The 13,081-nt window shown below is 39.9% G+C and overlaps 1 protein-coding gene across 2 annotated transcripts in view; it reads right to left on the bottom strand.

The window, feature by feature from the left end:
- CCDC138 (coiled-coil domain containing 138) overlaps positions 1–12,484 on the bottom strand; it is a 108,206-nt gene extending 95,722 nt beyond the window's left edge. For both annotated transcript variants that reach the window (XM_063086551.1, XM_063086552.1), the window contains exons 1-5: positions 12,370–12,484; positions 11,493–11,526; positions 9,980–10,100; positions 3,623–3,750; positions 1,555–1,736 (exon numbers count right to left, since the gene is read on the bottom strand). In XM_063086551.1, the coding sequence (XP_062942621.1) occupies positions 1,555–1,736; positions 3,623–3,750; positions 9,980–10,100; positions 11,493–11,526; positions 12,370–12,462 (558 nt within the window). In that variant the 5' untranslated portion in view covers positions 12,463–12,484. The remainder of the gene's footprint in view (positions 1–1,554; positions 1,737–3,622; positions 3,751–9,979; positions 10,101–11,492; positions 11,527–12,369) is intronic.
- Positions 12,485–13,081: the final 597 nt, after the last annotated feature.

Here is a 13,081-nt window from a genome sequence, read left to right as displayed (position 1 = left end):
CCTTCCACTGGGCTAACCCCTATTCATCCTTCAGGATTTAACTTAAAAGATGCATTCTAAGAAAAACCTCACCTGACCTCTCAATCTCCCCCATCAGGTATTCATTTCTTTGTTTAAATTTATAAAATTATAATTATATATGTAGTTAAGATTTGCCTTTAATAAGCTACATGTAGCAAGGACCATACATATTTTATTCACCTCTATATCAGCACTGAGCACAAAAATGCATATTAACAGATGCTCAAATATTTGTTGAATGAGTAAAATCACACAGTGTAACAAAATGTATATGCTTAATGATAACTCTAACACAGCAGAAGACTACAAAGTAAATTTTAAAGTCAGATTAAACTAAAGATCAATTAAACCAGATTAACCCACTGTACTTCATTTTTTAAATATTTACATTTTTACTGTTTGCTGTAGATGACAGCTATATCCTCGCAATCTTGCTTTTTCTTTTTTATCCATAAAATGTTATTAAAGGAATATTCCTAAAACACCATTTTCACTGTCACTCCTTTGCTTAAAAACCCACAAAACAGCCAGCATGAGTCTTTGCTATTTTCTTTCCCCAGACAAGCTGGTAAATTCATAATCCAATGATCACTCCTATCCAAACACCTCTAACTGCCAGTTCCTTGCACCTGGAATGTCCTTCCCATCTAAATTCTACCACTCAGTCAAGGACCAGGCTAAGTCTCTCCCTAAACTTTTGCCTAGTGATTTTAGGCTGAAATAATCTTTTCTTGAAATTCTATAGTAATTATAATTTGAATTATTTTGACAAAATTAGATACTGGTTTTTAAAAAAATGTTTATTTCATGTGTATACAATGTGTTTCCAATGGGACAAATTTCAAACAGAAACTGTGCATTACATATACTTTTGCTTCCTTCTCTACTCCTAGTGGATGCCTGATAAATATATAAATTATACCTTTTAAAAACAACAACAAAAAAAACCATAAAGGTCGATGTTCAGAGTTGAATTTTGGTGAGATTTGACAAGGGGACTTCTTACATATAATTATTTATTTATTTTTATTTTATTTTATTTTTTTTTTGTCTTTTTCGTGACCGGCACTCAGCCAGTGAGTGCACCAGCCATTCTTATACAGGATCCGAACCCGCAGCGGGAGCGTCGCCACACAGCACCGCACTCTCCCGAGTGCGCCACGGGCTCAGCCCAACATATAATTATTTAAAACAATAAATCTAGAACACCTACTTCAAAAAGCATACTTTACCAGATTTTGTTTCATTTCTTCAGTAAGTATGGGATGGCATGGAATAAATATAAAACACAAGACAATCTGAAAACTAAGAGACACACCTACAAATAAAATCAACACTGTTCATATTTTCCTCTCAGATACTAGGTTTTTTCCCTTCAATAGTTTCTACAAATTGAGTTTGTTCCCTTCTGACCTTGCTTTGACTCACTTATCTAAAATAATTAAAATGAAATCCCTTGTATTCAAATTTTGTAAATGCTTGGTTCTTAGAACACAAATATTTCTGAATTCTCAATCTGGTATTTATTCTTACCTGCAGTTTCAGATGTATTTGAAATAATTCATCATATATCTGACTGATTTGATATGGAAGTAAACCCTGCTTACTCGATGCTTTAGATTTTGAATAGCTGGCACGTTTCAAAGGAGAATCACTTGCAACACTAAAAAATTCAGTCTGAGGTCCTGATGAGGCCACATTAAGTGGCAAGACAACTGCAAAAAAAAAAAAAAATTAAATTAAACTGTATTAACATAGTTTTAAATGTTCTCAGACAGTAATCTCCAGAAAGGGTTGCTTTAAGTATGAATCACAGTATTATTAAAAAGTCTTCAGACAGAAAGAATGATATAGCAAATATGATAAAATGGTAACATTTAGAAAATTTGGATAGAGTACACAGGAATTCTTTGCACTCTTTTTGTAACTTTTCTGTAAGTCTAAAATTATTTCAAAATAAATTATTTTAAAGTGTGTGAAAACACTCATGTATTAACTGCCTAGGCCAAGAAATGGGAAGTTACCTCAGAAACCCCTGATCACAATCCTTTCTCCTAACCCATGTTAACCACTAACCCAAATATGGTGTTGATCACTGCCTTGCTTTTCTTTCTAACTTCCACTACTTATGTTAAAAGTCCTTGTTTGCTATGTCTGTTTTTAAACTTTATATAATGTCTGTAATTATGTAATTTCTATAACTTCCTTTAAATACTAATCTATTCTTTGAAATCCACCCATGCTGGTGCCAGAAATCATGGGTTCACAACTCTTTGCTGCTTTATAGTATTTTGTAAACATATGACAACATTCTCCTACAGATAGATATTTGAGCTGCTCTGGCTATATAGATACTACAGAGACCTGTACATGGCTCCTGGTACACATGTTCAAGAGTTTCTCTAAGTATATAACTAGCAGCAAAATTGCTGGATCATAGGGTATAGGTGCAGGTTCAACTTTACTAGTTACATCAAACTGTTTTCCAAAATAGTTATATTAATTCACTATCCCAACAGCAGTGGACAAATGAGTTCCTCTTGCTTCATATCCTTCCCTACATTATATCATCAGAACTTATTTTCTGGTAATAACGGGAATATGAAATGCTCTCTTGCAGTGGTTGTAACTTCCGTTAGCCTCCTGAGAGCCCTAGCTTTAAGAAGGGAGTCTCCCATTACACTTCCCATCTTGGACAAACCCTGGAGAAGCCAAAATAACAAATAATATGAATTTTTTAAAAGTTTCTCTTCACTCAGTTGAGCAAATGCTCTAAAAGTAAAAGACACATTCAGTGCTCTGCTTGCCTCCCTAGTTTCCCAACTCCCCAGTCTGTGGCCTGAGCACTCCTTACTTTTTTGTCAATGTTCAAATACATTGAACATTTTTTATAGCGCATCCTACACTTTCAATTGTTTTCAGTGGGAAAATCAACCATGTAGTGGGAAACACAAGTCCAGGCTGAAATCTTTTTCATCTTCCTCACATGCTGAGATCAATGGGTCAAAATGGGATGAAGGAGAGGGGGAAAGAGGAAACGAATGTGTGTTGTGTGTAGACAATGTATTCCCACAAGAGACTGCACCAGTGCTATCAATGGGGCAACAGTGCTCTCCAAGTCTTACAGCCAAGAGGGCAAAAGGTGTCATTTCTGGTGCCTCTTTCTCTGAAATCCTGACAAAACTATGAAATGCAGTGCTGCAACTAGTTTACTCCTGAGGAAAACACACCTTAAGTAATTTGGAGTAGTTTCTCAAAATATTAGAGTTAGTCAAATACTACCACAATCATTTACTCACTTTCTAACAAATATTGACATAAAAAAGAATTGAAGACATTATAAAAAGTACTCAGTTGATTATTATTTTGAGAAGGTTGTGAGAGTGTAGGAATATTACTGGAAAGTAACAAAGTTTACTTTCCTCTTCTCCTTTAGTTTAATGACAAGCACAGTAACTATCTCATGGCTTACAAAAATTCAGAACACATAAATATTCAAACGCCTGAGGATCAGTGTTAATACTTATGAGGTAAGCTTTATATGCTCTACTTGACAAAGTTACTATTTAAATGATTGTTCTAAAATGAATATTTCTTTTACCTTTTTCTATTTCTTTAAAAGATTGCTTGGTTATTTTGGAGGCATTAATTCTATGATCATCCTCAATTAACTCTTCTTCTGTTTCCCATTTCTTCGAATCATGAAAAGAATCCAGTTCATCATCTAGGCTTTAAAAAAAATTGTATCACAGCAATCTGGAAGTTTATATAGCATTTTAAAGATAAAACTGCCTTTTAAATATTAACAGCATAACAATTGGCAAAAAAGTAAAAACTACATGCAAAAACCAAAACTGTAAAAAGTAACAATCATTGACCCTGACAACTCACTACAGGCATCTTTCAACCTCTTCTGCTTATCAAATATAAAACTACAAATGCCTGTAGAATGCTCTACAGCTACCAAACACACTCTTTTAATCCCCAATAAGTTGGTGAGGTAGATATTACAGGTATTATTACCTATACTGTAGTTTTAGCCAAAAGAATTAATGTTTAACATGAGAATTCAATCCTGAAGACGACAGGTAACATAACTAATAAAACGTGGAGCAGAACTAGAATCTCAGGTTCTCTCTCCAAAAAGATTATCTCAGAGTTGAAATTTCTAGAGCAGTGCTGTTCAAAGGAATATAATAAAACTCATACAGGTAATTTAAAATTTTCTGGATTTTTTGCAACTGGCTGGTATGGGAAACTGAACCCTTGACCTTGGTGTTAGATGGCTGCACTCTAATCAAATGAGCTAACCAGCCATCCAAAAATGTTTCGGTGAACAAGTTTCAGCAGTTTAACTTTGTAACAATTATAAATAAATGTTAAGTTTTTCTGGACAATGCCAACATGTGGACTTTTTTGGGGGGCAAATGACCTGTATGGGGATCTGAACCCTTGACCTTGGTGTTATAAGGGAGTGCTCTAACCAACTGAGCTAGCCAGGCAGCTAAAATTTTTTAGCAGTACATTAAAAACATAAAAAGAGTAGGAATTTTAATATTATATTTTATTTAACCCTGTATATTTAAAAATTATTAGTTCAAAATATAATCAATATAAAAAATTATTAAGATATTTTACATTCCTTTACCCATGTTAACTCTTCAAAATCTAGTGCATATTTTACATTTACAGCATATCTAAATTCAAACCAGTCCCATTTCTAGTACTCAGTAGCTACATTTGGCCTGTGGCTACTGTGCTAGACAGTACAGTTCTAGACTAAATCATTACTAGGGATTGTGATAAGACTGTCCAATGTGATGAAACTCTTCATAGTTCAAAACCTTCAAATTATAATCTGAAATTATGCTCAGATCATTTATAAGAACAAAAAACGTTAAAACTATCAGTTAAACATAAGAAAATAATTTCCATAAATTCATAATTATTACCTTAATACAATTTTCACTTTCTTTATCCTATATTCAATCTAGATTGTTTTGTGAGTGTCAAATGAAATAGTAATAAAAATAATGATAATAATAATTGCTAACATTTGAGTGCTTTACTATATACACAGCATTGTTCAAAGTGCTTTACATGAGTTGCAGGATACAAAATCAACATACAGAAGTCGGTAGCATTTTTATATACTAGTATCTCACAAAGTAATCAAGAAAACAATTCCTTTTACAATAACTACGAAAAAAATAAGATACTTAGGAAAAACTTAACCAAGGAGGTGAAAGACCTCTACAATGAAAACTATAGAACTTTGAAGAAAGAAATTGAAAAGGATGCAGTTAAATGAAAACATATCCCCTGTTCATGGATTGGAAGAACATTGTTAAAATGACCATTCTACCCAAAGCAATCTATGGTTTAATGCAATTCCTATCAAAATACCAATGGCATTCTTCATAGAAATAAAAAAACAATCCTAAAATGCATATGGAACCAAAAAAGGTCCTGAATAGCCAAAGCAATCCTGAGAAAAATGAACAAAGCTGGAGGCTTCACACTACCTGACTTCATATTATACTACAAAGCTATAGTAACCAAAACTGCATGTTACTGGCATAAAAACAGCACACAGACCAATGGAACAAACTAGAGAGTCCAGAAATAAATTCACATCCAACAACGGATGAATGGATTAAAAAAAAGAAAAATGTGGTATATATACACAGTGGAATACTATTCAGCCATAAAAAAAAAGAATGAAATCCTGTCATTTGTGGCAATGTGGATGGACTTTGAGGACATTACATTAAGTGAAGTAAGCCAATCACAGAAAGACAAATTCCAAATGACCTCACTCATTTCCAGAATCAAAAAAAAAAAAAAAGTTGATATTATAGAGATAGATAATAGAACAGTGGTAACCAGAGACTGGGGAGGGAAGGGGAAAGAGGGAAAACAGGGAGAGGTTGGCCAATGAGTACAAAACTCTATTAGATAGGAGGAAAAAGTTCTGGTGTTCTATTGCAGTGGGGTGACTATGATTAACAGTATAAGTTTTGTATATTACATAATAGCTAGAAAGGCTTCTGAATGTTTTCGTCACAAGAAATGATAAATGCATGAGGTGACTGATACATTAAATACCCTAACCTGATCATTATACAACATATATGTATATCAAAACAGCAGAGTGTACCCAGTAAGTATGTATAATTATAATGGGTCAATTAAAAATTTAGAAGTTCTGGTCAAGATGGCGCAATAGATGGTTCTCAGCATCACTCTCTCCCACAAATCCATTAAATTATAACTATAAAAATGTAACATCAGCCAAGCTGGGGCCACTGGAGCTCAGAGGAAGAGGAGGTGAGACCTATGGAGTTCATGAAGGTGGGAGAAACCACGATGAGATCAAGAAAAAACTGCCTGGAGCGTTTCAGGAAGCCACTTTAAGGCTTGAGCTGCTGAGTGCATGGAGCAGGAGCCAGCAGAAGCCACAGCTGTGCCCTTCAGATGGAGTTACTTGGAGGTGGCAGGCGAGAAGAGAGCCTTGGTGACCCCCAGGACAGCAAGACCACTAACAGGGCTCCCATGGACCCACACAGGAGCAAGGAGCCAGAACAGCCATAAAAGGGAGCCATTCAGAGGCCAATGAGTGATGGCAAAGGACTGGCGCAGGGCACATCGCATGGGAAGTGTTTGGAGTACGGGTGGTAGGGGAGATGGGCCCACCCGGAGAACACTGAGACACAGCAAGGACAGCTGATCTGCCCTCCAATCAGCACAGGACCACTCAGAGGAGATTGGTTTGGGAATGCAGAATTGCATGGGGTACAGTTTGATGAAAATATTCAGGCCCAGATAAGAGTTTCTACACAACCCAGGTGCATCAGGTCTTTTTTTTTTTTTTTTTTAAAGATGACCAGTAAGGGGATCTTAACCCTTGACTTGGTGTTGTCAGCACCACGCTCAGCCAGTGAGCGAACCGGCCATCCCTATATGGGATCCGAACCCGGGGCCTTGGTGTTATCAGCACCACACTCTCCCGAGTGAGCCATGGGCCGGCCCTGCATCAGGTCTTTGGAGAGCCAGAAGTACCTATAAAGTCAACCATTAAACCCTGAGCTGCACAAAGAGCCTTCCCTAGGGAAACAGCAGCAAAGCAGCAATTTAGCTCAACCACACAGCTCAAGTACTGGTTCCCACAGGAAGTTCCCCCATTTAAGAAGTAAGCAAAGGACAAAAAAATTAGTTCTGGCCCAGGCACACTATCAGTGCCTCGGGGCCAGCCCAGGGATCCAAGCATGAAGAAGGGGACCAGACCCTCCTCCCACAACCAGGCACACTGTGCCAGCGCCTTGGGGTCTTCCTGGTGATCTGAGGTACGAAGCCGGGGACCAGACTCCCCTCCCACAACCAGGCACACCATGCCAGCACCTCAGGGCCCACCCAGGGACCCAAGGCATGGAGAAGGGGACTGCACGCCCCCTCCCACAACCAGGCACACCATTCCAGGGCCTCAGAGCCTGCCTGGTGACCCAAGGTATGGAGCCAGGGGCTGGACCTCCCTCCCACAACCATGCACACCATGCCAGCACCTTGGGGTTCCCCCAGGGATCCAAGTCATGCAGAAGTGGACCAAAACCCTCTTTCACAACCAGGCACACCACACTAGTGCCTCGGGGCCAGCCCACGGAACTGAGGCATGGAGAAGTGGACCAGAACCCCTCCCACAACCAGGCACACCATGCCAGCACCTCGGGGCCCGTCCGGGAACCCAAGGCATGGAGCCAAGGAGTGGACACCCCTCTCACAACCAGGCGCACCATGCCAGTGCCTCGGGGCTCACCTGGTGACCCGAGGCATGGAGCTGAGGACCTGACCCCCCTCCAACAATGAGGCACACCGTGCCAGCGCCTTGGGGCCCACCTAGGGACCAGAGTCATGGAGAAGTGGACCAGACCCCTCTCTGATAACCAGGCACACTGCACCAGCACCTTGGGGCCCACCTGGGGACTCGAGGCACGGAGAAGGGGACCAGACCCCCTTCCCACAATGAGGTACACCGTGCCAGTGCCTTGGGGCCCACCCAGGGACCTGAGGCACAGAGAAGGGAACCAGACCCCCTTCCCAAAACCAGGCACACTGCGGCAGCGCCTTGAGGCCTGCCTGGGAACCCTAGGCATGGAGAAGAGAACCGGACCCCACTCTCACAACCAGGCACACCATGCCACCACTTCAGTGCCCGCCCAGGGACCCGAGGTATGGAGTCAGGGACTGGATCCCGTCCCAGAACCAGGCACACTACACCAGTGCCTTGGGGCCCACCAGGGGACCTGAGGTACCGAGTTGGGGACTGGAACCCCCTCCCACAACATGGCACACTGTGCCAGCACCTTGGGGCCTGCCCGAGGACCCTAGGCATGGATCTGGGGACCAGACACTCCCCAGAACCAGGCACACTGCCAGCGCCATGGAGCATGCCAAAAACATCACCTCCATGTGGGTGGCCCACTACAGCCACCACCATAACCATGGCTGCCACGAAAGCGGCTAGATGCCACAACCACCACACAGATGGTCTGCCAGCCACTGTGGTGCACTGACACAAGGAGAGTCACCAGCAGAGATAAAGAAAAGAAGAGGATGTCTCTCTCCACAAAGCCCATTTCAGAATGACTGAAGAAGCATCTGCCCTGTGATAATATTGGAGGACCTGATACCTTCTAGCATTGGACAGATCCTCTAGGCAACAAATCAATAGAGTAACCATTACTCTTTCAGAAGGAGAGAAGAAATCTAGGGTAATTAGAGGGCGGAGGGGGGAAGGGGAGAGATTGGAGAAGGGGCATAAAGAATAATTATGATTTGTAACAATATATACGCTACTAATATTGATTTAATCAACATATCTCAATGTTGAACCCCAGAAATATGTATAATCAATTTTGATTCAACAGGTTTTAAAAAAAAATTTTTTTAAATAGTATATAAAAACTTTGCACGTAAAAAAAGCGCTTTACAGGGCCGAGCCCGTGGCGCACTCGGGAGAGTGCGGCGCTGGGAGCGCAGCGACGCTCCCACCACGGGTTCGGATCCTGTATGGGAATGGCCGGTGCACTCACTGGCTGGGTGCCGGTCACGAAAAGGACACACACACACACACAAAAAAAGTGCTTTACATGAACTCATTTAAGTAGAGAAAGAGGCAACTGTATTAAAAAATTCAAGCTCCCAAATATCAATTACATTAATAATATACAGACATTTTAGGCACTTTTGTCTTTCTCTCCACAATTACCTCAACATTTCATTTTGTATATGCATACATCTTTGTGGTTTTACAATATTTCAAGATGTTTACTCCTTCTTGATACCCATGGCATTTCCATCTGCCAAATATTTCTGGCATTAAATAATATTCAATTTAAAACTTTATTTCATCTCAGCTTCTGTTTTTATACTGTTTTTACCCTTAGTAAATATTATCTCTCCTACAGAACTGCAACCCCTTTCAGCTCAGCACTATATCATACATATATCTGTAGTTACCATCTCCCTAGACTTTCTCTCTCAAGTACATAAAATACAGAGTTTACCATACTACCAAACAAACAATAAATACCAAGTTAAATGTCACTCCCTAACAAACCTGTACTGCAGATTTTTTATAGTTCCTTTTTTTTTTTAAAGAAAAAAGCAGGGCCTTCATTTGGGCCCTGGATGAATAGCCATAAAAATAATTCTTCATCCTTTATGTTATGTAAATAATTTAACTTTCCTTTACACCACTAAAAATAATGTTAGGTCTATGCTTTTATCACAGAGATTCTGAGTAAAAACTAATAAATGAGTTTCTTCAACTATTAAGCAAGCTCTAGACCATTTGTACCTCCTATGGGGAAAAGCAAACATAAACAATCTGCCCTTTTCCCTTTTTCAGTTTCTTGAGATACTGAAGGGTTAGGGACAGTAAGGACTCTGGGCACTTTACCAATTCACAGTTAAGTGCTTGAATGAACCACAAAAAGGTGTTGGACAATGCTTGCTTTCTTCAGAATAAAATCTTAATGATGAACCAGTTTTATCTCCAGATGAGTAAACATCCAAATCATCTGCCAACAAAGAAGAAAACACCAGAGATTACATGCTGAGATTAGACACTAAATATCTCATTCTAGGTTCCTAAAGGTAAGACAGCAAAATTACTGAATAATTTCTTACCTGTATGCTTCCCTAATGCAAATTTACAGAAAACATAGCAGTTTACTGATTACAAAATGCTTTTCCATCCATTACTTTATTTGATCCTAGCAACAAACCCTGTGAAGCAAGCAGAATAGGTGCCTTCAACCCTATTCTATAGTTTAGGAATCTAAGGACCAGTAAATTTCTGTGAATTTTCCAAAGTAACACAGCTAGCAGGTGTGTTACTTGCAACTTCAAAATCCAGATTATAATTCAGAATTCAGCCTTCTTTCCACCTAATCATGATACCTTGTTGGTCCTCAAACATCTGTTTAATAAACTGTTAGCCTATATCTAAATTCTGTGAATAAAGGGAAAAGAAGAACTTCTCTAACAAGAAATTTAGAAATACTTTTAAACATATGAACCCTTCTCTAACAGTCATTTTTAATCCCTCAGAAATTTAATGAGCTACACCTTTTAGGCATACTTTGGAAGACTGGAAATTTTAGAGCAAATTTCAAACTAAAATACAATTTTAAATTAAAATTTTTTTAAGATAATGGACTCAGTAATATCTGGAAATTTTTTATTTTTCCACACTGAAGGATTGTTTCACAAGAATGTTTTCCAGATCAACTCACTTTAATGATCCAATTAGCTGGTGTAACCTACCAAGGAAAACATCAATAAATGATTCACATTTCACAAAGATTCAAAATGAAATAAGCTTGCAAAAAATAAAATTGCCTACCATCTGATGAACTTTTAAAGATACTAACTACAATTTCTGCTGCAATTCTCCCAAAGCTTAATGATTATACTTACTAGTAAAGACATTATCTAAGAAGTATTAACAAATTAATAGTTGGTTAATATATATTAATATAACTATACATTTCAGCTACATGACATTACAACCTACCCAATCCCATAGTATAATTACCTTTTTCAAGTACAGTTATTTGATAAATTCCTTTTCTGGTGTAATAATTACTATCCTAATAACTTAGAAAAGTTTATGCCTGAAAAACAGCAATTAGTTTTCTATACCCATTGTAGTCTAATTTTTAACATCTTCAAAGGCAGAAATACTGTAATTGGAAATACCAAAATAATTCATTCAATTTAATTTTTAATAACACCTTACACATTTACCCTTAAAATCATGATTGCTATTGGTTTACTACTAGACTAAAAAGGTTAATGAAACAAGATATCTGGCAGTAGCCATAAGTCTAAACAGTTTTATTTTCTATCTTTTATCTCAAATTAAATTTGTTAAAACACCAAATATACAAAATACTCTATTGCCTTACCTGGGGAGGTAAGCGATCTTCTGTTAGATTTAACCTGATCAAAATATGAAAAATCATATTTTTAAAAAAAAACACTTATTTAATTTGTATACTAAGAACCCACGGTCTCAAAATACTTCTCCACAAATTATATACTAATTACAAAAGTAAAATTACAAAGGTTAGGGTGAAGAAATCTGGTAGATACCCCCTTAACCAAATGATCAAAGTTAACATCACCTGTAATGGGACAAACCAACATCATGTACATCTCGATTCATGAGAGCAAGCCACATATCGCTCATTTGGCATTCCTGCCAAAAACGCCTAACCGGAATCTAACCATGAATCTAATCCTCGGACAAACCCAAACTGAGGAGTATTCTAACAAATAACTTAACACTTTTCAAAAAATCACTGTTACGAAAAAGAAAGGCTGAGAACCTGTTCCATATTAAAGGCAACAAGAGACAATACTACTGTGGTTAGAGAAGCGGGTAACCTTATCCTTAGGAAGAACACACTTAAGTATTTATATTTAGGGGTAAGGGCGTGGCGCCTGCGAATTACCCTCAAACTGTTCAGAGGAAACGTCTGCGTGGGGACGAAATGGGGAGAGAGCGGTCAAGCAGGTGTTAACCCCCTGTGACCACAAGCGAAGGGACAGGAGCTCTCCCTACTGCTCTGGCAAGTTTGAATTTCTTTCAAACAAGACGACTCAAAACAGGCATTGCGTGGCTTTTCTGAACTCGCTCCTGTCCTATGGCGCCGCTTCCGCCTCACGTCCGAAACGCTCAGCGGCTCTGGAAAAGGTGGTCTTGTGGGAAGGGGACGCCGCCGCGGCCCGGACCCCCGCCCCGATGCCCCGACTTCCCGACGCCCGGGGCGGCGGCCTCACCTCGCCCAGGCAGCTGCCCCCTAGTCCGTAGCGACTTTTCAGACGCTCCACTACCAAATCCTGGCCCGGGGGCTTAACGACCCGCGGCTCCATGCCGCGCCTCCACCTCGGCGGTCTCCCCGGAAACGGCGTCGAAACCCGCGGGACGGCGCGCAGGAGCAGGGCTCGCGCAGCCCAGGTGCGTCAGGACGCAGGCCAGCCCCGCCCCTCGGGGTGCATGCGGCGACGGCGGGCGGCGCCTAAAGGCCCCGCGATACTGCGGCCATGCCTACCCGAGTGTCCTCGCTTTGGATTTTTTTTCTGCTGGAAGATTTAATAGTGATGAGTGGCGTTGTATCTCCCCTTGCGAGTAGCGTCCTGCCCGTCGGCTCCCCACATCTTCCGAAGACCCCTCCCCACCCCAGATGCTCGGAACCAGCCCGCTGGAACACACCTCACGTTCCATGCGCGTTTGCACTAAGCTAGCTATGCTTGTCTTTACATCCCAGGCGGCCTCTGCTAACTATCCTATAAAAGGAAGTCACGAGTGTATCGGAATGCTTCCCCTGCCTGTGTTCTATGTGTGGTAGGTATAACGGTACTAAAAAGTATTAGAATGTAAGCTTCCCTGAAAGCATGTATTTTGTTTTTAATGTATTTTTGTTGTTGTTATGAATATTTATGGATACAAAGCTGATCGTCACCACTCGTGCCCAAGATGTGATGGCCAGAT

The sequence above is a fragment of the Cynocephalus volans genome, chromosome 2 (genome assembly GCF_027409185.1).
Source record: "Cynocephalus volans isolate mCynVol1 chromosome 2, mCynVol1.pri, whole genome shotgun sequence".
In the NCBI taxonomy this organism is placed as follows: domain Eukaryota; kingdom Metazoa; phylum Chordata; class Mammalia; order Dermoptera; family Cynocephalidae; genus Cynocephalus; species Cynocephalus volans.
The sequence above is the reverse complement of the archived record's forward strand: the minus strand, read 5'-3'. Positions and strand labels throughout refer to the sequence as shown.